The sequence below is a fragment of the Nesoenas mayeri genome (genome assembly GCF_963082525.1).
Source record: "Nesoenas mayeri genome assembly, chromosome: 2".
Classification (NCBI taxonomy): domain Eukaryota; kingdom Metazoa; phylum Chordata; class Aves; order Columbiformes; family Columbidae; genus Nesoenas; species Nesoenas mayeri.
The window spans coordinates 8,449,589-8,475,417 of NC_137543.1; the positions used below are offsets into that span (position 1 = coordinate 8,449,589).

The 25,829-nt window shown below is 38.8% G+C and overlaps 1 protein-coding gene across 1 annotated transcript in view; it reads right to left on the reverse strand.

Moving 5' to 3' along the window:
- Positions 1–21,831: 21,831 nt before the first annotated feature.
- The window catches only part of KHDRBS3 (KH RNA binding domain containing, signal transduction associated 3), a gene marked incomplete at both ends in the record, with an annotated part of 90,048 nt that continues 86,050 nt past the window's right edge, over positions 21,832–25,829 (reverse strand). Inside the window, 2 exons of the mRNA XM_080339736.1 lie at positions 21,832–21,923; positions 25,218–25,276. Coding sequence (XP_080195862.1) covers positions 21,832–21,923; positions 25,218–25,276 — 151 coding nt within the window. The remainder of the gene's footprint in view (positions 21,924–25,217; positions 25,277–25,829) is intronic.

Below are 25,829 nucleotides of genomic sequence, written 5' to 3' on the forward strand. Positions count from 1 at the left end.
TATCTGGACAAACATAAAATTTGTTTCAAATGACTGCATTTCAGATGTGCCTCACTGCCTACTTGTATCTTGTTATAAGGAGATGTCACAACGTGATGTATATACCCTGTTAGCTTTTACTAACTTCCATTCACTAAATTGCAGGAGATGGACAAAGGTCAATTGGTGGCTGAGAAAATTGAGTTTAATCACAAGTCACCTAAGTGAGCAAAGACATTACCATCTGGCATTATATAGTACATTAAAATGATTCTTCTCTGGCCTGTAAAGGTCATTGTATATTGTATAGCAAAGGTTGTGCTGTGGAAATACTAATTGATTTTTAATATTGGCTGCTAATTTTCCTGTAGAGGGAGTCAAGTGCCTCTCGGGAGTACTTACTGACACTCATTCCCAAACTTACCCATAATTGCCACCCACGCCAGCAAAATCAGATGGATTTTTGAGATCCAGTCCAGCAAGGCTGGAAAAGGACTAAGGATCCAGGTAATAATCATGACTCTGCCACCGAATGACTATACCACCTCTGTCCAAGTTGCGTGATACATTTGCATCTCTTGTCTAGAAAGCAATTCTGTCCTCTTGCCCGTGGGATTCAGAGATGGAAAGGGCAAGTTATTATCATTCACAGAACTGCTTTGAGCACTTGGTGCCAGGTCCACAGGGTTTTAAGTGGTTAGCTTATATTATATTTCAGCTTAGATGTGAGTTAAGTAGCTCAATACAGGAAATACATCAACAAACCAGAACAAGTTCAATGGAGACCACTGAGATGATCAGAGCTGGAACGCCCTAAGGAGAGGCTGAGGGATGAGCGTTGTCTAGCCTGGAGAAGAGGTGGCTTTTGGGGAACCTTACAGCAGCCCTCAGTACCCATGGGAATGTCAGTAAGAAGACTTTGCCAGGCTTTTCACAGTGGTGCACGGTGGAAGGATGAGAGACAAGCTGAGAGAGTCTCAGACTGGATATAACGAGAAACTCTTTCTTTCCCACAAGGACAGCCAGGCAATGGAAGAGGTTGCCCAGGTACATTGTTCATTCTTCATCCTTGGAGGTTTTCAAGACGCAAATACATAAAGCTCTGAACAATATTATATGATACCATAGCTGACCCAGTTTTGAGAAGGAGGTTAGAATAGAGATGTGCTGAGGTTCCATTTCACCCGAATACTTTATGACCCTTTGCAATGAGTACATTGCTGCTGGATACTTCCATTGTGTTAGCCCTCTGAGAGGAAGGATAGATGTGAAGAGCCATCATTCTCCACATCCAGCACACACAGAAATCACTATCAGACAGATATATTCCCAGCAGCTTCCTTAAACACATCTGACGGGAGATACTTGTTGGTGACACTTCGTCTTCTGGAAAGAAGCTGGTTGACAATTTTGTTTGGCATTTGCATGCATGTTCACTAGCCTGCTTTTGGTCATCATCTTCAGTTGTATGAAATGCACACATGGATCAAATACAGTTACAAAATGTATACAAAGTCCAAATTTTCCCAGTGCCTGTTAGAGTCAGATACATTTTTAGGAAAGCCCAAACAAAAGAAAAGTATAAGATTCAGAAGGATGTGTTTGAGAGGGTTTGTGATACAGACTGCCAGGCTCACAATGATGGGCTGTAATGACAGAGGAAATCCCTGGCATGGCATTGGAAAATTTCTGTATTCATAATTCCCTCAGTCCTAATACAAATTCTGGAAAGCTAGTAATCATTTGTATTAGGTCTCTAGCATGTAGGAATAGCCACAATCTATAACAAGAGGCAGACAGAAATTAATGAAGTTAATGATGAAGGCATTTTGGAAAACAAAAACAAAACAAACAAACAAAAAGACACATCACAAACAAACATAAACAACCCACACCAAAACCCAAATCTTCGCTATTTCGAAACTGTGTATTTCTAGAAAAAAACTCCGAGATTGCTTTAAATGGTACTTGCAGTAGTTTAGACAACATTATTGTTTATGTTCAACTTGTCGTAGCTTTGCACAGATGCTCAGAATGAGAAAAAAAATGAAAACACAAAAACAAAAAGGAGATGAAAAAGAACTGTGAGGGTTTAAAAGGAACAAAGGAAAACAAAAGACAACTCATTCCCAGTGCAATCCTAGCTCCTTTTTGTCAGATTTAAAGAATTTCATCCAATTTCCCCATTAATCAGCTGATAAAGCAGACCCACATTCTGCCACGAAGCATAAGATAATGTCAATGTTATTTGCAAACGGCTACATTACAGTGACAGCCTAATGTTTATTACTGTCAAATTACTGTCATTTTATTAAAAGGACCAAAAGAGCTGGCTTTGCTAAGCACAGCTCTCAGTCCCACTAGGCTAGTGAAGCTGCTCCCTCGTCCCCCATGCTGTTCGCTGAGATGGAGCACAGCACATCTACTTGTCTGCACAGACAGCTCTGTGAACATCTTAGATAATGAACAATGCAGGGAAATTTAAATACCAGGACACCTTTTTATCTGAATTACCTTTTGGTTTTTGATTTTTTGGTTTGTTCGTTTGTTTTTGTTTCTTTCTTTCCCCCCCTACCCCACCTAAAGCCTTCACATGTATTAACACTACAGTTTATCTTCCTAATAGCTATTCTCCCTGTCACAGTTGTGCTGTTGGGGCCAGATTCTGCAAGCCTTACTCAGTTCGAAAAGCTTTATCTACTGTGTCATTCCTGGCACTTGTGAAGTGACATGCTGTGCAATTTTAGGAAAGGTATCACTGTGCCACATTCTAGATTTCCTTCTACAAGTCAAACAGAATCCAATATTCTCATCACTTAATGCTTTTCTAGTGCAAAATGAAAACACTTGGTAACAGATCTGGGCTAATTAATTTCACAGGCTTGCATGCAAGCACGCTAAACTTTATTTTGACATTATTAACAAGGGCATAACAAGAAAGTCTGAGACTGCAAAATTCAACGTTAAAATCAGTGATGATTTCTTATAAATAGTACTGCCAAGAGCTGACACAATGCTTCTGCAAGGAAAGGGAGGGCAGGCACCGTCTCTCGAGGCCTTTAGAATAAGGTTTGAAGTCCCTTTATCGAACTTTGGAAAGAATTGTTGGATTTGCATTTTATGAGGGGGAAAGGAGCTATGAGCCTCCTCTGCTGAATGGCTGTAGCAGGAATGAGATTTCTTGTGCTGCCCTCAATGTATTTGTAACACAATAGTTTAGCTAGCAGTTAATAATTTCTTGCACTAGAACTTCACGTCAGGTTATCATCTATAAATGTTAGATGGAATAATTTTATTTTTCTCAACTATATATGTAAAACACGAAGGAAAAAAGCATCAGATGAAGATCTACTGTGCTCCACTGGTTTGCATCCACAGAATCAGCCTGCTTGGTGTGACCCTTGTCTCCAGTGTTTGCTTTTACAGTTAGTAATGAGCAAACTGCAATTAGAGTTGGTTCAAATGAGAGTTAGAGCGACCACTTAAACTTCTCAGATCAAATAAAATCAACTCAGGACATAAAACTCTACACATATGTGAATACACTCCAGAAATACAATGAAGTGGGCTATGGAGATTACAGAGAAGGAAAGAGAATCTCGTATGCACAGAGAACCTTTGTGTGAAAAGCTTTTCTTTAGGTGAGCTGCATGTACATGAAGACCAGTCCTGAGAATCTGGAAAATTTGCATTCGTGAGTTTGGAGGAGAATTTTCTGAGTTGTCTTGGCTAAGAGTGATAACCAGAGACAGCTCATGACTAGATTTTTCTCTACACCAGGAAGGTCACTTCTTCATTGTCCTCATTCTCTATTAGGTGAAATTGCCAAGTGGTGCCATCTTCCTTCTTGAGAAAATACATAATTGGTGTTTGGCTGTGTTCCAAATGGGTTTTTTTTAACATCTCATTTGCATCATAGATTGCTTATTATCTAATTTAACCAAAACACTTAGGTCAGATCTTCTTCTGGTATAAACTGTGGTAATCAGCTGAAAAAACTACAGTTGGAATAAACACAAACTTAAATTAAATATAACTCACCCCAAGAACAGGAAAAAGGAGCACATCTGGTAGAATGTTAAGGCTGTTGTGTTCTGGTTTTTTCTTTTTTTTCAATTTCAAATACAAATGAGCACCAGTACACTGAAATTCAATTGCGAACATTTAGTCTGATTTAGTAAGCCTGAAAGTCTGTCTCTTCTAGAAGAGATCAGTAAATAATTTTCCTGGTTGGGGGAGGTGAAAAGAACTAGTCCTTTGCAGGGATATAGTAATTTAAGGATACATCCCTACCAATATCCAAACCATGGCTCTTAAATCTGCAGACATCTGAAAAAGATTTTAAAGTCAAATAAGGCAGAAGATTAGGAGCTTTTTACTCTCAGGGAATTTCACATGCTCAAAGAACAGCAATTGCTTTGTCTTCTGCTGAAATGCAGCTATCTCTTGGGTAAAGAGAAGCAGCTGTGTAACACCACGTAGCGATGCCACACAGGAACTTGACAGGAAAGCAAAAATCACACGCGAAATCACACCAGCACAGGAACTTAGCTAGACAAACTGTGCAGTCATTACCTATTCAGATTATTGGGAGAGAGATGGGAATTAGGCTTCCTATACCACAGGGCCTTCAGACACCCCTGTGTGGCAAAGACTGAAGTTTGATGTCTTATTTGAAGCCTGGCAACCACCACCTCGCAGGGCCCTTTGCTCTGATCCTGCTGCTGCAAGTGCTGTTCTAGTGTCATAACAGCAGATACGTTTTCATTGAGGAGCAACATTTGGTTATGTACCGAGTGTGCTGGTGCTGGTAACTTGGGCTGCTTCCAGAAAGGGGAAGAGAAAAAGAAATAATAATATTTTAAAAAGAAAGAAAGAAAAAAAAAGAAAACAGGAAAGGCAGCAATCCAAATATGAATCACAAGCTGTGCAACCCACGGAGTCAACAGGAACCTGAACTGAGATAATAAATACCTGGGTCTAGATGAACATTGGAAGTATTAACAATATGGTTCACTTCTCAAAGGGGGAAGTGAAGGGTGAAAAATCAATGCAGTTGCTGGAAATCCAAGAGACAACGAGCTTTGTGAGAGGCTTAGGAGGTGGTGATGGGTTTGCCCATCAAGGAATTTTGCTACATGTAATTAAAGCATTGGTAAATATACAAGGCATCCAAAGAGGGAATGCGGCAGCAGTTCGTGTGAGGGTCACAAATTGACACTATAAATAAGAGGCAGGTGATCTGTTACTACCTCCCACAGGTTTTAAGTCATCAAAGAGATTACTGTTTTGCACAGGTTGCCTTTGCATGACCTGCTTAGCTGGCAAAGAGTACACCACCCCACCAGTGACCTATGGACCTCTTCAGGAGACAAAGAGTTGACATCCATGTGCAAAATTTAGGCTGAAGTGAAGGATTTAGAGACAGTTACACAGATGCTTTTGAGTTCCACTGGAGCCCTGATCTAACCCACCCACAAACCCACCATCTGCAACAACACAGGAGTCAGACCTGCTCCTCCTGTCTGCTGCATGTGGACCCAAGGTCTGGCAGCCCTGTGTACCAAGGCATTCACAGAGTCACAGAATAGTTACAGTTGGAAGGGACCTCTGGAGATCACCCAGTCCAACCCACCTGCTAAAGCAGGTTCACCAGAGCAGATCACACAGGAATGTGTCCAGGAGGGTTTGAATGTCTCCAGAGAAGGAGATTCCACAGCCTGTCTGGGCATCCATGTCCAGCTTTGCATGGTAAGTAGTGCTTAGATATCTTAATCAGACATCAGTACATGAGATGGGAGTGGGTGATTTATCCAAACCAGCCTCATCTACAGGTCAACAACCCTTATATGTTTTTTTTTTTTGGTTTGTGGTTTTTTTCAAGTTTATTTAACCACCAGGATACCATTGCAGCACAATGTCATGCATGACCATACCAGTACTCTAACAATAGAGTATCAATCCTGGAGCACAGCATGCCGGTAAGTAAAAAGAACTCATGATCAGAAGTAATTTCAGAGAGTAACTGAAGAGGATTGAGAAACAATAGACGTCCCCTCAGGCAGAGCGCTCATAGGGCCAGCAGAAGATGGTTACACTGAAGGCTGTGGGACTTCTGCTCCTGACTCTTTGTGCTCTCTGGCAGGAAACAGGTTTCCGAAAGGGCCAAAGGCAGCCCAGGCAGAGGAGGAGGTGAAGCTGCGAATGGGAAAGAGAGTGGAAGGAAAGTATTGATTTTTTATTTTCTCAGCCATGGATCTGTTCTAATCGGCTACAAATTAAACTCATTTTCCTCAAGTCAAGTCTTTTCTGCCTGTGATGAAAAGTCATAAGTGATTGTATTGAGTTTATGTGGTAGGGTTTTAGCAGCAGGGGGCTGCAATGGTGGCTTCTGTGAGCAGTTGCTAGAAGCTTCTCCTGTTTCAATAGAACCAGTTCCAGCCACCTCCAGGGTGGATCCACCGCTGGCCAGAGCTGATCCCATCAGCAGTGGTGGTAGCACTTCCGTGATATGTTTATGAAGCATTAGCGGGGAGAGAAAAGTGAGAAAATGTGGGAAACAACTCTGCAGACACCCAGGTCAGTGAAGAAGGAGGGGAGGAGTTGTTCCAGGTGCCACAGCAGAGATTCCCCTGCAGCCTGTGGTGCAGACCATGGTGAGGCCGACTGTCTCCTGCACCCATGGAGGTCCACGGTGGAGCAGAGATCTACTGGTAGCCCATGTAAGACCCCACATTAAAGCAGGTGGATGTTCACAAGGATGCTGCTTCCTTCAGAGAAGGACTGTCTCCAGTGGGAGGGACCCCATGCTGGAGCAGGGCAAGAGTGTGAGGAGTTGTCCTGCTGAGGAGGAAGGAGCAGCAGAGATGTGATGAACTGACCACAACTCCCATTCTCCATCTCCCTGCACAACTGTGGGGGAGAAAGCAGAGAAATCAGGAGTGAAGCTGAGTACAGGAAGAAGGGGGAGGTGAAAGAGAGGATGTTTTTAGATTTGTTCTTGTTTCTCATTATCTTATTCTGATTTTGATTGGCAATAAATTACACTAATTTCCCCCAGTCGAGTCAGTTTTGCCTGTGATGAGCAGTCTCTCCTTGTTCTTATCTCAACCCATGAGCCTTTCATCGTATTTTCTCCCTGTCTGGTTGAAGAGGGGAGTGATACACCAGCTTGATGGGCAGCTGGTGGCCAGCCAAGGTCAACCCACCACAGTGATCCTCCCATCTTTATCTTGACCCTTGAGCTTAAGAGACCTGCTTTTTTTTTTTTTTGATAAATACAGGAGCCCTGATTTGCAAATATGACCCTAATGGTAACATTTTGAACTCTATTTGATTCAAGACTGGTGACTTGTACTTGAATGAGGAGCTGTCTAAATCAAAGCTGAAAATCTTCTAAGGCTTGCTGCATCCTGATCAAACTATAACATACTATGGCCAGGTACTTAAAGTCCTGACTATTGTTCCTTTGAAGGATACAGATGGATCAGGACGGCCATCCTAAAATATAACTGAGGCTTTTTAAAGCCTGCTACACAGAGCTAATAGGAACAATACATTCACAGATACATGAACTGATGCAGTGTTGTGTTCTGCCAAGTCGATGTGAAATGCTGCAGGTGCTCGAAAGGAAGTAAATAATAAATTGCAGTTCGCTAGGTTTTCTGTGTTTTTTTTTTTTTTTTAAATACTGAAAAATTCTTTGAAAAGTAAATTCCCACATGTAATTGAAAATGTTGCCTGCTCTCTATACGTACATGTGGTAGAACAAAAGATCTGCAGGGATGATTAATAAGTAGCACTGTTTCTCAAGCACTATCTGATTAAAAGCGTTCTCATTTACACAATCCTCCACTTGAATTAACAGAACGGGGCACCGTCGATGAATAACAATAACGAGTCTGGTGGCGGGGTAGGATGAGGAAGTCAGCTCTTCCCTGCTAATGTATGCTGATCATTGGGAACTTCTTTATAATCAGCTCACTCACAGTCTGTGTTTGCACAAGTGAGAAGACAGAAGGGGGAACAAAGACTTACTCTTTAGTGTGTTTATTCATTATATTCATTACTAAATTAATTTTATTACTATATTAACAACTGTAATTATTTCAAAAGCAGTCCATATGGGGGTTGGTATGGAGGTGCCAGCTAACCTCAGGCAACCAAGTGAGGGATGTAGCACTGGAGAAGAGTGGTCTCATGTTCCTCAGGCTAGCCAGGTCATGCAATTGGGGTGCATCCGGCACAGCATGGCCAGACGGGCAGGGACGGGATTGTCCCACTCTGCTCTGCACTGGTGCAGCCTCACCTGGAGCATTCACTGTGTGCAGGGCTGGGGACACGGGATAAAAAGCTACTAGAGAGTGACCAGAAAAGGGCTTTGAAGTTGGTTGAATGGAAGCCATATGAGGAGTGGCTAAAGTAACTTGGTTTGTTCAGCCTGGAAGAGACTGAGACTCCTGAGGAACCTCATGGCAGCTACAGGTTCCTCACAAGGGGAGGAGGAGCAGCAGGTACCAAACTCCTCTCTCTAGCAACCAACGACAGAACCTGAGGGAATGGCAGGAAAATTTGCCAGGGGAGGTTTAGGTTGGACATTAGGAAAAGGTTCTTCACTCAGAGGGTGCTGGACACTGGAACAGGCTCCCCAGGGAGGTGTCATGGCCGCAAGCCTGACAGTGTTCAAGAAGAGACTGGACAATGTCCTCAGACACACGGTGTGAACTGTGGGGTTGTCCTGTGCAGGGACAGGAGTTGGACTCAATGATCCTTGTGGGTCCCTTCCAGCTGAGGGCATTCTATGAGTCTATGCCTGGCACACCTGTCCCTCCCTTTCTTCCATGTCTTCCTATCACAGCTGTCTATAAAGGAACCTAGAGCAACTACAGTCTAGAATTATGCTCACGTTATGTAGGTCAAACTACTCAAAACACATAAGCCTTGGTACACAGTGGAGGGATTTACACTCCCTGATGCCGTGAGCATCTTGAAAAGCCCACAGATGCTCACTGTGTTCTTCAGGACTGCACTGAGCAACACTGTTGTAGGGGTTCCAAGGCCTGTTGGCTGAGGGAGAAAAAGATGTGCAAGCATCTTTCTTTTACCATGACTGACCTGAGAAGAAAAAGTAACTACAAGAAAGAATGTAGCATATTTTTAACCTTTTTTTCATGCATTTTTAGGTGGGAAAGGAAGGACATCTATAGTTCTAGGCTTCTCTCAACTACTTTCAGTTGGGTAAAAGCTGATTAACTAGTCCAGTGTACTAGGTAATGAAGAAGTTTGAAGGAAGATTCATCCCAAATTTCCCTGTCCCCCCATGGCATATATAAAATAAAATATAACACAAAAGAATGATGTTCTTGATGTCCAGATGCCTTGTCCATCATCAAGAATGAAATCTGGGGAACTACAGGCTGGCTGAGCTAACCTTGGTCTCTGAGAAGGTTATGGATCAAATCCACTCAGAAGCTTATTTCCATGCATGTGAAGGACAAGAATGTCACTAGGAACAGCCAACATGAATTTACCAAGGGCAAATCACACCTGACCCACCTGTTTGCCTTCTGCAGTGACCAGCCTGGTAGACCTGGAGAGATCAATGTCATGTTTTGTCAAGCATGGAAAACTTGCAGTCAGCCTGGAGATATTACACGGAGTGGTTGGATGGACTTCATAGTGACTGGAAAACTAGGCTCTATTGAAAAAATAACTAGACAGCTGGACACCAAGGGCAGTGGTCACTGGCTTGTAGATTTGGTGGCCAGTTCCTTGCAGCACCACTCATGGATCTCTACTGGGGCCAATACAGGACAATAGGACAGAGTGCACCGCAGGTACACCTGTAGAGACTGGGGATGGGGACACAGTTAACACATTGCAGGACCGGGATTCTGTTCAGGTAGGCCTCCATCACAGTGACACTATGTGACAATCACAGAATGGTTGAGGTTGGAAGGGACCTTCTGAGGTCATATTATCCATCCTCCCTGCAAGCAGGGCCACCTACAACAGCTTGCCCAGGACTTTGTTAATACAGAGAACTGAACTACATTTTGAGAGTTGTATGCCAGTGTCCTACTATTCTTGTTTCTAATTTTATTTATTTTATTTATTTTGGGGTTTTTTTCCCTCCCAATTGATTTCACATGTTTTTGAGTGGCCTAGCAACTCAAGGCATGTCCTGAAAATCATGCTTTAAAACTAATTTTTTTTTTTTTAATATTTTGAAAGAATTTATATTAAAGTGAACTAGTGACTCTGTTCACAATACGTGTTTTCCTGCAAACTAATATTTTTCTGGGAAAATTTGAGTTTCTGAGGAATATTGCACCAATGATAAATGTCAGGCTTGGTTTGGCTCTTCTGTATAGTGCAAAATTATCAACCTGCATCACCTCTTCTTTAACACAACAGCATTTGAATGTTAGTGAATTCCTTAAATGCTCAGAAGTAGGAAGTCTTAGATTTCCATTAGCAGAAGTGTTGTATATTTTCTGTTTCTTAGTTAAAAGATTTCCTGCAGATATTCCAACAGAGAGAGAATGTTATTTATACATCTCTGGATTACTGGATAAGCACACTAGAGGTTTTAATTTTCCTTCTGTGTAGCATCTAATGGTTATTAGTGAGGGCTGGATACTAATATTTTAGACACTAGACTGAAATAGGAAATATTTTACTTCCTAGTGTTCTAAGTACTTATGCACAGAAATTCAAGGGCTTTTCTAGTCTCTAGAATTCCTTTCAGTCAATCCCATTGAAAACTTTCCTTTAAGCAGTGACTAACATCTATAGCACAAAGAGAAATTCCCTCTTACACAAGTCCTGTCAGCCAATACTCTAGCTGTTCCTTAGATCTGAGATGCTTACAAACAAACAAAAACATGTAGCCATGTTTAACAGAAGGCTCTGGAAATGAACACTGAGTATGAAAATGTCCTGATAAATATATATATTAAGTAGGCTATGTCATAGAAACATATGGAGCAGAGGCCATCAAAAGACAGTCTGCCTTTCTTTTCTGCTTACAACAAGCAGAACATAAAACTTTTGGATGGAGAGATGGAGGATGAGGGATGGAGAGAAAGACAGACAGGAGTTAACAACCATGGTTACACACACATCCTGTCACCTACTCCTACCTTTTTGGAATAGTCCTCTCTATACTGCATAGCAAACCACATCTTCTGAACTTTGCCAGGTATTTATTTCCAGAACCCATCAATTGTTGCTATTTTCAAGGTATCACTAAAGCGGGATTCGGAACAGGAATATGAGTGGGATGCATCATGCATCGCTGCAGACATCTAAGGTTTAAACATCCAAATAAGTTTAATCACCCACATGAGTCAAGGAGGATGAAGCCAGCGCTTTCAGCGGGTGAGCCACCTGTTCTCAATGTACTTGTGTCTCAAAAAGATGAATTATCCTTTGAGCTTGTTTCTCTTGGTTGCCTATAAGGGAAGCCTTAGCAACCAGTCAAGAGTTTGTCATCTGAGTTGTAGATACATACACCAGAACTGAAAAATCCAGCCCGTTTCCTGTCTTTAACAAAATTCAGAGACTTCTCTTAACCTAATAATTAGATGCTGTTTTTCAAAAAATGTAATTTGCAAGTTAACCACAGCAATATGTTAGTTCTAAACGTTGCTTGCATGAGGAATAACAGTTGTGTTGGTATGTTAGTACCCAGTAAATATCCACCTATCATAATTTTCGCTGTTTGTAGAGGCAGTGAGACATGCATAACATATACAGACAAATAGAGAATTCATCCGTATCAAATAAAATGTATTTTGATCATATTAACCCACACAGATTACTCTTATTAGCCTGCAAGTCAGGTGCTTTCTTGTGATGGTTAGAGTATTCATACAATAATGGATCCACAATTTTCAAGTTCAGACACAGTTATTAGATCATTCAATCCAGCCTGCTATGTCGGAAAACCAACAGAAGCCCATTCTTCTGTACATAGCCTGCTGCTGTGGTTAATCACTCTCATTTGGGCTTAATTTCTCATTTAAAACTGCAGGGCTTTTACACTCAATATTAGTTCTTTCTTTTTGTCACTACTAGATTAGAGTCATTTAGTACTTGTTATTTTCTCCCTATGCAAGCAATTATAAACCATAATCAAGCTTTTTAAGTCTCTCACAGTAAGATATCATCTTCTGTCCTTTGAATTATTCTTCTGAAGAACCCTTACCAAACACGTTAAATTACGTACACACGCACATAAATGTTATCCGGGAGTATACAAAGTGACTTTTCAACGGGGTATTGATTGTGGCATTTACAAAAATTACCTGCTTATACCTTTGAAGGATATCACCAAGAATTAATGAAGCTATTCCTACTATGTGAGGGATTCCAGTGCCAGACTAGCTAGATACGTGCAAACAAAAGTAGTATTTATTATCGACCATGCCTTTTACCTTTGTTTCTCTGGCCTATGATGCATCACTTCAACTTCCTAACATCAAACATGTCTAAGCAAACTGTGAACTCTAGGGAATAATTATCAGAATAGTCTATGCCGAAAAATTACATTTTAAAGATTAGCAGCTATTCCATGGCTTCCTAAGCTAGCTCAGGGAAGATATGCTCTGGAATAGAGAGGCTTTCCTCTTCCATTCCAAAATTTGAAATCCAAAATGGCTTTTAGTGTTTGAATGACTTTTAAACAAACTATCTTTCCCACTCCTCATCCAGTTTCCTCTTGTGTAATATGCTTCTATTATTTTTTCCATTTTCATTTCCTCAATTCTGTAACAAGTGTAATAAAAAAAAGTAAATGCAACTCATGATCAGCACCGTAAAACATAACACAAAAGTTTACCACAATCCCTAATTTATTTATCCTGCAGTTCTTTCAAGAGGAATAACTGCCTGAGGATCATCTCTGCTTCCTTGGCTTATACTGCCTTACTTCTATCAGTCTTAGAAGGACTATTTCTGATGTAATAATAATGTAGCCTTCAACTGAATAATGAAAAAAACCCAGACACGAATTTCTTATTAATATGCTGCATGAGAAAATCATCACTGGAATATTCTAAATTTCTAAGGGAATTTTCTGTTCAAATCATTTCAAGTTAGAGCCTCAAGTGCTGCAAAGTGATTCATACTAATCAGAATAAGGCTAATTTTCACATATGGATAATTCTGATGATCATCACCAGTCAGGTGATTTCCAATATGCATATAGGCTGCATTCGCCATCGTTTATACTTCTCATTTGCTTTCAAGCCTGTAATTAACTATCCTGAAAAGTCTACTACATTTTACAACAGTACGTATTTATACTGTGATACGAACATTGCAAAATGATTTGGTAAAAGCCCAAAGTGTGTTTAGCACTGTAATGCTGTAGCAGTATTACCATTTGAAGCAAAAGCATCTTCATCCATGGATTTTTGAACTGGTAATTGTATTTTCAGATAAATGAACCTAGAGACAAATGTGGGCTTTTCTTTGTTGTTGGTTTTGTTAGTTTTTTAATATAACTTTAATAAGAGTAGTGAATTTTGTGAGATGGAGCGTGCATATTTTCTCTCACTGAGAAACAGCTATCTCCGGGTTAAGAAACCCCAACTCCTAACAGAAGAGTGAAGAAACAAGGCGATTTATCAAATGAGCAGAAAGTGTTTCATCTTCATGAAATGCTCAGGGTACCAGGATCTTTCTCAAACAAATCAACAGCAATAGCACAAGTTACCACTCGCTCTTTTGCCGTAGAAGCCAATGAGCTATTGAGTTCATAGGTTGCTGCCTGAGTAAACATTTGGAGCAGTTCATTATGTTTTGCGTAAGAGGGTGTTGCGGTTTAACCAGGCAGGCAGGTCAACACCACACACAGGCTTTCACTCACTTCCCCCACCCCCATGCAATGGAGGAGAGAATTGGGGGGGAAAAAAAAAAACACACCCTAAACTTCAAGGGTTAGGATAACAACAGCTTAATAGAACAGAAAGGGAAATAACAAAAATAATAATGGCAAAGAAAATAACATAAATGAGTGATGCACAATGCAATTGCTCACCACTAGTTATTGATGCTCAGCCCATCCCTGAGCAGCAGTTCCCCTGTCCGCCTTCCCTCAAAAAACACACTGAGCATGATGTCACATGGTATGGAATATCCCTTTGGCCAGTTTGGGTCAGCTGTCCTGGCTGTGCTCCCTCCCAGCTTCTTGTGCATCTGGCATGGCACAAGAACCAGAGAAGACACGCAGTACTTAGCAGCAACTAAAACAGCGTTATTACCAACATTATTTTCATTCTAAATCCAAAACACAGCACTATATCAGGTACTAGGAAGAAAATTAACCCTATCCCAGCCAAAACCAGGACAAGGGGAAAAAAAATATCCATCTATGGAGGTCAGTAAGAAAAAACAATTTCCCTTTATCTTCACAAAGGGTCAGAAACTTCACTTCAGGTGAAAACTTTCTTGCTTGATTCTAAGTTTCAGTAAGAATATAAAGATAAGATCATTTAAGCTCTGTCATACCAAATGGTTCTAGGCATTAAGAACTGGATAAGTGTTTAGCTTTGCAAAAGCAGAAACTCAACTCCAAGGACTGCTTTACATTTGCTTTCTCCCAGGCTAATAAGAGCAGAACTTTGTTTAGTCAGGAATTTCAGCTCAGTAGCTTTCTATCTTGTAGAGCATGAGTTATTTTGATTACTGCAAACAAAGATTCATGAGAAAATATGACATAAGCCTTTATTAAATCTAAATTAGTTTAATTTCATAATTTTCAAGTACATCCTTGACTGAAAACTGGAAGTTTCCATTAAGCCTGTTCCCTAGTTCACTATTTTTAGGAAGGTCGACATTTCATACCTTTTTAATACTTTCCCAATGAGAAATCTAAAAAAGAACTACACAGCAAAGCAGCTTTATTTCTGCCCTTGGCTACAATTTCTACGCATTTTTAAATCCAAGTTTCCCAGAGATGTTCTCTTCACTTGCAATCGTATAGAAAGCCTGCCTGAAGACAAGGGTTAATGCACTGCAAACTCACTGAAATATCTGAGGCTGCACAAACATTTATCATCTTACCAATATGCGCTTTAACACTAAATACCTTCGATAATTTCCATTACCAAAGGGTTTTTTCTCCCCATTAAACAAATGCAGTTGTCTTGGACAAAATTGCTGAGCTTGTGAAAACAATTCTCAGCCCCTTCATCCAATTAATCTTTTTCATAAACTTAAATATATTCTGATTCTTGGTGTACATTAACTCAGCTACAGACATACTGAGATTCTTGGACATCGGTAACCTGGAAACTCTACTATAATTTGGACCTTTTAGCACACAATTCTGAACCTGCTACAAAAATCCAACTATAATACTAAAATAGTAGAACAGATATCAAAGTCCTATGTGGAGAAATGGAAGCAGAACTACTTGAGGGCAGATTTGATCATATCTATCACCAATCATTATATAAGTTTAGCTTTGCATTTTGATCTTTAAATTATTCTCAGCTCATTTGCCCAGAAGGACAAGTTCCAGAAGATGTACAACCTCAAGGTTTGTTCTAATACATACAGCCATAGAACATTATTTTAGACATTCATTACATACCTAAATGTGGGGACATCCCCACATTAACACCATTGGAAAGACTGTGATGCAGACTGGACAATTCATTGGAAGCAGCAGGTTCATGTCCTTGCTCAAAATCTCTAAATAATGCAATATCACATAGAACTGATATCACAGAACAAGGCATCAGGACTGTCTCCATGTAGGTTAAAGTCATCAATGCACATATCATGTAGTCCCTTGAAGTCAATGACAAAACTATTCCAACAAGACCCAGATTTCACTCAAAAGACAATCACAAGAAATATATAAATCTCTACCTAGTGATGATAACAAGCAGCAGAAATGAAGCTCAGGCTTTAAAGCACAGACACAGTCAATCCTTCAGTTTTTGGTGAAACTAAGGAAAGTACTTGCAAGACAAGGAGCTGTTTTGTCTGCAGTCAATGTGCTTTGGATCCCAACAGTTCTTGTGTTAAGCCATTCAGTAATCAGACAAGATCTCAGAAGAAAATAAATAACAAACCTGGATTTGCTAGATAGCTTTGACAGTCACAAATTAAGTCATATTTTAAGCAACATATTTTAGTATTGACATTAAGAAGCTCTTTTTAATTACTCTAGAGTAGGCTGCTTGAAGCTTCACTCCTTCAATAGTTTAAAACACTCCTCAAATGAGATTGTGTCAGTAAATCCTGGTGTCCGGTCCAAATTACAGCAAGTGAAATAGCATTCTGCTTATCTAAATTCCCCCCACAGTATCTATATGCAATTTTTATACTTGGCTAGCATTAAAAACATTAGGCACTGTCCTACACCAGAGAGATGATGGCAGAGAAAATCTTTTGCAATTCTGAGATTAACTCATAAAATCATCTTAAATATTGGAAGGTGAAAATTAGACTTTTTTTAATACTGTTAAAGATTCTTTCATCTCTTAAACATATGTTACTCAAGACACTTTGATCAGTGCCACGGTTAATAGGAAATCTTAATTTTCTCCATATCCATAAATTTCAAAACCAATCTTCAATAGTATATGGTGTTAGAAGTTATAAATATATGTTGACGAGCAGGCATTTGGTGAGAAGCTATTGCTATTAATTGATATTGCTTATTTTCAAAATGAAAAGAGACCCAAATTATGTTTTTCTTGGGATGAATTTGAGATTCAGTGAAAAAAATACGCATCTGATGGAAACAAAACCAAAGCGTGGGACACTCAGACTTCGCAAGCAGTATTTAAGAAAAAAACCACAAGAAATTAAATTATCAGAATTTTATTTCTGTTACAAATTATCACAATCACAATTAATATAAAACAGAGAAAGCACTGAGAAAACTTGACTGTTAGATACAAGGTTTATCGAGGTGTAAAAGCCTCACCCAAGACTACTACTAGAAAACCTGTGACTGCATATTAGAGAAAACAGTTCTATGCATGAAACACCAAGTAAAAGAGAATAAGCAGCATAGTATAATTGATAGGGATTAAAACACTTCCATGTTATACAAGTTTCTGAAGGAAATGGATGTTGGAGTATTATTTCTACCCAAGAGCCTTGTTTAGAGAAGACCTGTTTATAATTAGCTATTAAGAAAAGCTTCAGCAAAAACCACCCAGCCTTCATTTTAACTTATCCATGTTGCTCGTACATTAGACAAACTATTTCCAAAGCATTTAAACTCTAGTTATGACACTTTACACACTCTCTCTTACACTTGCTGCATAAGGCTAAAAAGAATCACTAAATGACCATGAGGCTGCATTATTGCTTTGTAACAGGAACTTAGATGAAAATTCTTTATTGAGCTCCAAATAAAAACACTTGCATCACTAAACAATTAAGAGTTTAAATATACATTTTAAAAAGTGTATAATATACACTTTAAGGCTTTAATACAAGAAATACAGAAGAGGGTTTTCATACTCCGCAGCCTGTCTCGTTGCTGGCGAGGCACACGGGTAAGTACAATGCTCTAAGCAGTCCGTAATTAACATGGCAGAAGTTCCTGAAAAAGAGCAAAATACAATTAATTTGTACATATCTTAGGCAACTATGAATTGTCTGAAGACTGTCAGATTACGAGCAGTAGGATCACGCAATTACTCATAATAAATGTATGTAGATTTATAGAAATCATTGCAGAAAATGCTACCATTGAAATTCAGTGCAAATGTGATAAAGTTCAATAAAGGCAAATAAATGATATGGCTAATTATTATCATTAACATTACTAGTTTGACCAGTAACACACAGAAACTGACAGTGTCACAACACAAAATCCTACCAGAATGGATAAACACTACTAGATTAGTTTGTTACAATAAAAGAAAGGCTGCCTTCTACATAGATTTTTTTTTTTTTTTTAATTTAGGGTTTTTTTAGATTATTTTTCCTTCTTTTCAAAACCTGACAGATTTCTTTGCATAGATTACCCTAAAGAAAAAAGCAAACCAAACCAGAAATGCAACAGCAGAACACAATGCTCATGCATGTTATTTCAGGAACTGTCAAGAGAAGTTCTATACTGGAAATATGTAGTTTCTAAGAATACCTAATACCAGCTGTTGGAACTGATGTAGCTTAATGTATAGGACATGAGAACTGATACAATGTGGTTTTTCTTCAAGAGGTATCAAAATAAATTTTCTTGGGAGAAATAATATGTATCAACGTGGAACACTGGAAGAAGGAAGACTTAATGGATTTAAAGTTCATACCACTATGATGCTCAATATATGGACTCTTTCCTAGATGTATCAAATTAAGATCTTGCAGCTCATTAAAAAAAAACAAATGAAATTGGACTAAAATGGTTAAGGTTTCACAGAATCATATCACAAAATACTAGGGATTGGAAGGGACTTCAAAAGCTCATCCAGTCCAATCCCCCCACCGGAGCAGGAACACCCAGATGAGGTTACACAGGAAGGTGTCCAGGTGGGTTTCAATGTCTCTAGAGAACGAGACTCCACAACCTCCCTGGGCAGCCTGGTCCAAGCTCTGGCACCCTCACTGTGAAGAAGTTTATTCTCATATTTAAATGGAATCTCCTGTGTTCCCGTTTGTATCCATTACCCCTTGTCCTATCATTGGTTGACACAGAGAAGAGCCTGGCTCCATTCTCATGATACTCACCCTTTACATATTTAAAACATTACTGAGGTCACCCCTCAGTCTCCTCTTCTCCAAGCTCCAGAGCCCCAGCTCCCTCAGCCTTTCCTCACACGGGAGATGCTCCACTCCCTTCAGCATCTTTGTTGCCCTGCACTGGACTCTCTCCAGCAGTTCCCTGTCCTGCTGGAACTGAGGGGCCAGAACCAGACACAATATTCCAGGTGTGGTCTCCCCAGGGCAGAGTAGAGGGGCAGGAGAACCTCTCTGACCTACTGAACACCTCCCTTCTAATCCACTCCAGGTACCATTGGCCTTCCTGGCCACAAGGGCCCAGTGCTGGCTCATGGTCATCCTGCTGTCCACAGGACACCCAGGTCCCTTTCCCCTACACTGCTCTCTAATAGGTCATTCCCCAACTTCTACTGGAACCTGGGGTTGTTCCTGCCCTGATACAAGACTCTACACTTGCCCTTGTTATATTTCATTAAATTTTTCCCCGCCCAGCTCTCCAGCCTGTCCAGGTCTCTGATGGCAGCACAGCCTCTGGCGTGTCAGCCACTCCTCCCAGTTTGATGTCATCAGCAAACTTGCTGACAGTCACTCTGTTCCCTCATCCAAGTCACTGATGAATATATTGAATAGTACTGGTCCCAGTACTGACCCTTGAGGGACTCCACTGGATACACGAGTTTCTGCCAAGATGGGCCACAACTAAATGGCCACACAACGGTGCATCCAAACAGCCTCTGCATGATTTGACAGGGAGACACTCTTTTTTCCACTCATACCAAAAGGGGATCTGGAAAAACTGAAGGGTTCATAGGGCTGTAGAGCAGAAGAAAACCAGCACAAATGTACACTGACACATTCATCCTCCATAGATAAGGCACTAAGGAAAAGTGGCATAAAAAAAGTTGGATAAAAATTACAGAATATTCAATTTACTTCTGATTAACTTATTAATCAACTAGCCATCTCTGCTACTAGATATTTGAGTTTTAACAATATATAATGAAAGTCAATGGGTTAACAGAAAACTTCATATTTTCAAATGAAAACTTGTTATGACTTATGTAACTCATCATATTACATGATTTAAGATGCAAACAGAAAATAGAGGTTTAGTCAATTCCACTATAAATATTTAAAAAAATATATTTCTACACTCAGTTTTGCCATAGCAGTTCCAGCAGCTGGTATCAAATCTTTAGTCTTTGAGCTCCAAATGCAGAAATCTCCAAGCTCTCCTAACCTTAAAACAGTTCTTCGCTTTAAATCTTTAAAACACTCTCAAAATTGTTATAAAGCCATCTTGTATGTGCAAAAAGTTCCTTCAGCCTGTGACAGGAGTCTCTTAAATTTACTGTGGTATACAGAGGCAGTGTAATGCATGTTATATTTCTAAGTATAGAGCTCTATTTATCTAAGCCATGTCAACTAAAGGCACTGAGTTCATGAGGTTAGCAGGCAGAATTACCAAATAGGAGATAAAGACAAAAATATGTTCTATGTAAAATATACATAATCTGAGCATACATAGCCACTGATTTTTGCTGGCCTCCAGCTCAGTGCCAGTAATCATGACATAAATTAAAGCTTTGTGTATAAAGAATTAAGGACCTGATGAAAAGCTCCATTATTACTCTAATAATTTCACAGATGAGTAAAGATACCTACCAAAGCATCAGAAGATTAAGGTTTTTGTTCTCTTGGCTGTCCAAGGAGGTGGGTTTCCTGACAAGAGAAAAAATATAGGTATTTTTACTCAAAGACATTCAAATAAAAACTAAAAGAACAATAATAAATCAAACTATAATTAATAGATACATAATGATTAACAAAAAAGCTTTAGATAACATTTGTAATGTTTAAGTTACTAGAATTTATGGAAAGAATAATATACTACAAACTATTGGTTATGAGGTTTTACAGTTGTTTAATAGGGCATAGTTTGTCCAAATTTAACTAGCTAAGCTAAGGCTTTTTAGATTACTAACACAAATTATACGTTTTAAAATGAGAATTTAGGCGTCCTTCAAGTCTTTCCTACATTCTAAAATGAAACTTTCTAAGTTGTAGCCTCCCTGTTTTTATCGGTCATATTAAGATAAATTAAGTGAGATTAAAATCTTATTTGATTTATTTACCTTTGCAAATGAAGACCGTTTTAAGGGTTACACATCCTCTGCCTCTGACGAAAGCGACCTCAATTAGTCAAGTCAGAAAGTCTTTAAAAGCTTTGGGTTTATTGCTTCCAGCACGGAGCGAGGTGGTCATTAACATGCCAAAATTCTCATAAAAATTCCAAAGTTGCACTAGTGAAAAAATGCTCAACAAGATGAAAACTAGTCACATCTTTTTCAGAAAATTCATTAGCTATTTTAAAGCATTTTTAACAAAAAAATATTTTGATTTAATGTGGCACTCAAGCAGATCCATACCATTTGGATACTTTAAACAGCATTTATATCTACTGTGAGTATATATATATATATATATGCATTTAGGTTTATACCATTTTTTTAAAGAAGTTGCGCAGTGTTTAATATGAGCCTTTTATGTTGATCACTGTTAAAAGTATTTCTCCCTGTTTACTACTATTTATGTTGTTTTATTATAAGATAAAGCATAAAATTAAGGTCACACACACTGATTTTCTTTCAAAAGTTTATTTAGTATCAAGCAAGGGTAAAACTTTGCTTAACACTACAGAACATTTCAAGACTGGAGTTACAAAATACCACATTATTTGCATTTGTAATTTGCTTCCCTTTTTACGCATGTTTGCAAAGAGAATAACTAGCAAATGGCTGAAAATAAAAACTAAAAACTAAATTGTTGAAAACCTTTAAAATAAAAGGTTACGCTTATGTTAAAAGAATGGACTAATATTTAGTAAACCTATTTTTTAACACTAGTTAATCAAAGGTTATTCTTTTTGATCACCTATTTTTTTCAAATACAGTTTGGAAATAACAAAGTTCCTTGTTTTACATATCTTTATGTCCAGGTTGTTCTCTCATCAAAATATTTTAAGTTCAGTCCATCCATTCAGAATTTTAAGCGCTTTGATTTAATAAAAAGGGATTGTTCATAGAAAAAATTACTTTGAACAGTATACAGGACTGGTGGAGATTGGATATTTCACAACATCAGACAGTACAATCAGTATCGGGCATATGGCTGGTCTCTGTAGACTCCTTTCGTTGTCCTTGCAGAAGGTGCCTTGTGTCTTGAGTTGGTCCATTCTTCTTGCCCTACAAGAAGGGAAAATACAGTTAGACCCCTTCCAATATTCTCAGATGCTGTACTTTTTTTTCCCTTATTAATTGTGAATTAGATTATGACACTGTATTTACTGAAACCAAGGTGCACAAAGTGAAGTCTAACACCTGAACCAAAAAAATCTGGGTACCAAACATCTTGATGAGCTACCCCACGATGCTTTTTCAGCACATAACAGCAGGGAGCGTGACAGGGTAATGACAAAGAGATTTCAGGGCTCTGGCATTCAGCTGGACTTGCTTGTTGTAAATACACAGAAGTGACAGCTATAGGGGCAGACCTACAAACAATTATGCTAAGATAGAATGAACAGAGGAGATGAATTATGTATAAGCAAACAAGCTGCCCTCAGAAATAAGTTTATTTGCATCAGTAGCGATTTAGGGTTAATTTAAATACGCAATCCAACAGTGAAAAGCCTCAAGTTTCACTGCAAACACCTGTGGCTTCTAATAATATAGGGGCTATATTTGACTGCACTGTGAACATACGCTTCCTCTAAAATGCAAGAAATAGAAGGCAGATTATGAAAACATTAAAAGGGCAAGGGAGATTGCTTGTTTGAATTTTGAAAACAAAGTAAGTTTGTGAAAAGCTTGTGCTATATTTAATGCTTCATAATCCTACCAGATTTTAGAGGTAGTAAATATCAACAGAAGTTAAAAAGTATTGTCTTAATGAGAATAAGACCTACTGTGCCACGCATTTACAACAAAAGACACAGGAGTAAATGTAGAGTTTAATGAAATAGTATTTAAGTACACTTTAATCAAGTAAATGAATCTGAGTACTGCCTGCAAGAGAACAAAAAAAACCCCAAACAGAAACAGACCTGAAAACAGTATGTGCTTCCATATCTGCTTTTAGAGAATTGCTCTGCCCTAAGCAGACAGGTGTTCAAGTGAACCCAATGCAATTCAGAAACTAAGGGTGGAATTCAAATGACTAGTTATGGTAATTTATGATGTAGGCATCACCTTCTGTCTTTCTAGTCAATTGAAAAAATAAAAGATGACAAAAAACCCCTGTACTACTTTGAATGGAAAGATAACCTCCTCAGACAGCAGATATCTGAAATTAGGTGACAAGAATCCCATAAGGGTCCAATTTCACAGCCTCTTCAGAGAAGTCTCATCCTAGCTCCTTTGTTTTTAAAGATCTAGGTGCTTGCCTGCAGAGTCTGGGTTATATATCATACCTATGTGGTCAGAACATTTGCCCAGGAGATAAAAGGAACAAGTTCAAATTTGGCATAAGGCTGAAAGAATTAAACTTGCACCTCAGGCAAGTTCCACAGGAATCTGATAACAGAATAATATATTAATACATGAGAAGTAACCTCTTGTGCTGCTTATATTAAGCAAGGAAAGAAACCCTCGCCTAGCAGTAAAGGAGGCTGGCTGAGGAGTAAGAATTAAAATTATTCTAGCTTTTAAACATCACTGCAAGCAACTGTTGAAACATGAAAAATCAGTCTTGCTTACAGCTTAAGGGGAATACTTGCTTCTTTTCAAGCAACTGGTCAAAACAGTAGGGTAAAGAGTCACCTTCCTTTGTATCAGTTTTCTTTTTGGTGACATTCAGGGCTCTGAATCCTACAAATGCTGATATTCTTCCTACATCCTCCAGATTGGCACCTGAGCTTCTCAGGGGAGGAAAAGCTCAGGTTTCTCCTGGGCATGTTTCCTCCTGGCCAGCACTAGATAACTATCTGCTCACTAAGCAGTCTTATGAATTTTAGTCTGAGGCACCTAATGTTCTTTACATACTTTAAGAATGATTATTAGTATCTAACTCCACATTTAGGATTGTACTTGAGGGTCAGTTAGTTAAGAAATAAAGTGTGTAACTATTTATTTGTGCGTGTAAAAACTTCAGCGGCCGTAACCTATAATCATTCTTCAAGGTATTTATAGTTTTCCTCTCAGCTTGAGTAAATACATCACTTAATATTCTGAGTGGCTGGGCTTCGATAAATAGAAAACCAATTTTAAACGCAAAAGCAATGAAAAATCCATATTTTTCAACCTTAAATACCACAATCCATATTTCCCCCCATCAGTCAACTCTACCTACATTAAGCCGTTTCATACATTTTTCTCCCCCATCAATTTTGCTTTCATGAAATAGTCTTAGAAATATCAGGCTTATAATGGCAGTTTATTTTAATGCTGAAATACAGATTTAAGCTATATATCTATCAAGACCAATTGAAAGTGCTAAGGAACAGAGGAATTTCAAGTGACCTCTTTCTTTTGATGAACTGACTTTTCCCTTAAGCAAAATAATTAGTTTAAGCAGACGATGTTGAGCAAACTTGTGCATTAATCACAACAACTTCATTGAAGTCATTTTAGTTTTCAGCAGGAAGCTCTTCCAAATGGAGCTCACCATAGAGAATTTTAAGCAGAGCACTAAAATCACTGATCCATTACCCAGAATCACAACTCTTACTACTAGTTACTTGTAATCCCCAAATGTTGGAGATTTGAGTGATCTAGATTATATTTCTCTGATCTCTAGCCAGAGATTTAACATTTATCCTTTAAGCAAAGGTGCCTTTTAACATGCTTTATGCTTCTAATCCGTAACAGATTTCTTTAATTAATCCTGTCACTACCACATTTCTGCCTTAAAAAAAAAATGTGATCTTTACCATTAACATGTTTTTTGCTTCATTATGCATTGCTTTGTCTCCATACGAGTAACCCACTGCCCTCATCTCTATTTACTACCTCAAGTACTTTCGTAACCTTTACATAATGACTCCCTGCTTGATTTGACAAGACTGATACATGAAAATGAACTAATACAAAAAGACTATACAAGTCCAAAATGCACCCAATTAGGCTTCAACGGAGAACTTCAGTGTATTTTTACCTTGCACCAACTTTTAATGCCAGTTGTGCCACATTAGAAGCATTTGCTTTCAGCTGGAAACGGCTCCTGAAAAGAGGCCCTAACACCCCCATATTTCTCCTTAAATCTCTTTGAATGTGTCACCGAAAGTGTACTTGCAGTATGATTTAGATTTTATTTTGATTGCTTTGATATTAGTTTCTCATGATTCTGTTAGCAAACAGACCACAGAACCCTCCTTCAGTATTTGTCTCAATAACCACATGAGGAGCCCTGTGACAGACCAGAATCCCTGAGCAGCTGTTACCCACTGCAAAACTGAAACCTGCCTTATGGAGATTCTTCTTTTGATTATGTTTTTTTCAAGACTCTACTACTGTAGTCATTCAGCTCATAAAACCACTCACCATAAGAGTCATACGTCTCTTCACTCAGTCCGTGGCCATAATCATAGTAATCTGCTCCACTGCATGGGAGGAGGGAAATAGGAAAGAAAAAAAGAAACAAAGCAGTTATGTTTTAAGAAGCAAAACTCATCATTACACATTCTACCTTTGAAAAGAAGAAAGTTTGAAGGATATAGACATGCCCCGAGGTAAGAAACGTAAGCATCCATGTGACACAATGACAGCTGAGGTCCTGTTTGTTCATTAATAAGAAAATAAACCCCATTTAGGATTTGTTCTTAATCACTGAGCCCCTAGTACACAGTGTTAGATATGGATGCAAGAATTTATATTTATATAATTATACTTATAGATGGGAAGCTTTAAGATCCTATGAGTCCCAATAAAAGAAGAGTAGGAGTTGTAGGTATTGATCCAATTCCTTTGTCTTATGAACTTCTTTTCATTACCTACTGTTGCTTAGTAATTTGTCTTTGCATCTCTAAATCTGCTGATAAAAATTCACTAATGGACAAGCAACCTGTTGATCAGAGCATTACATAGTTTCTATAAACATACAGGTTCCAGTGTCTTCAAAAAAGATACCTGCACACAAACGCAAATGCAAGTCCA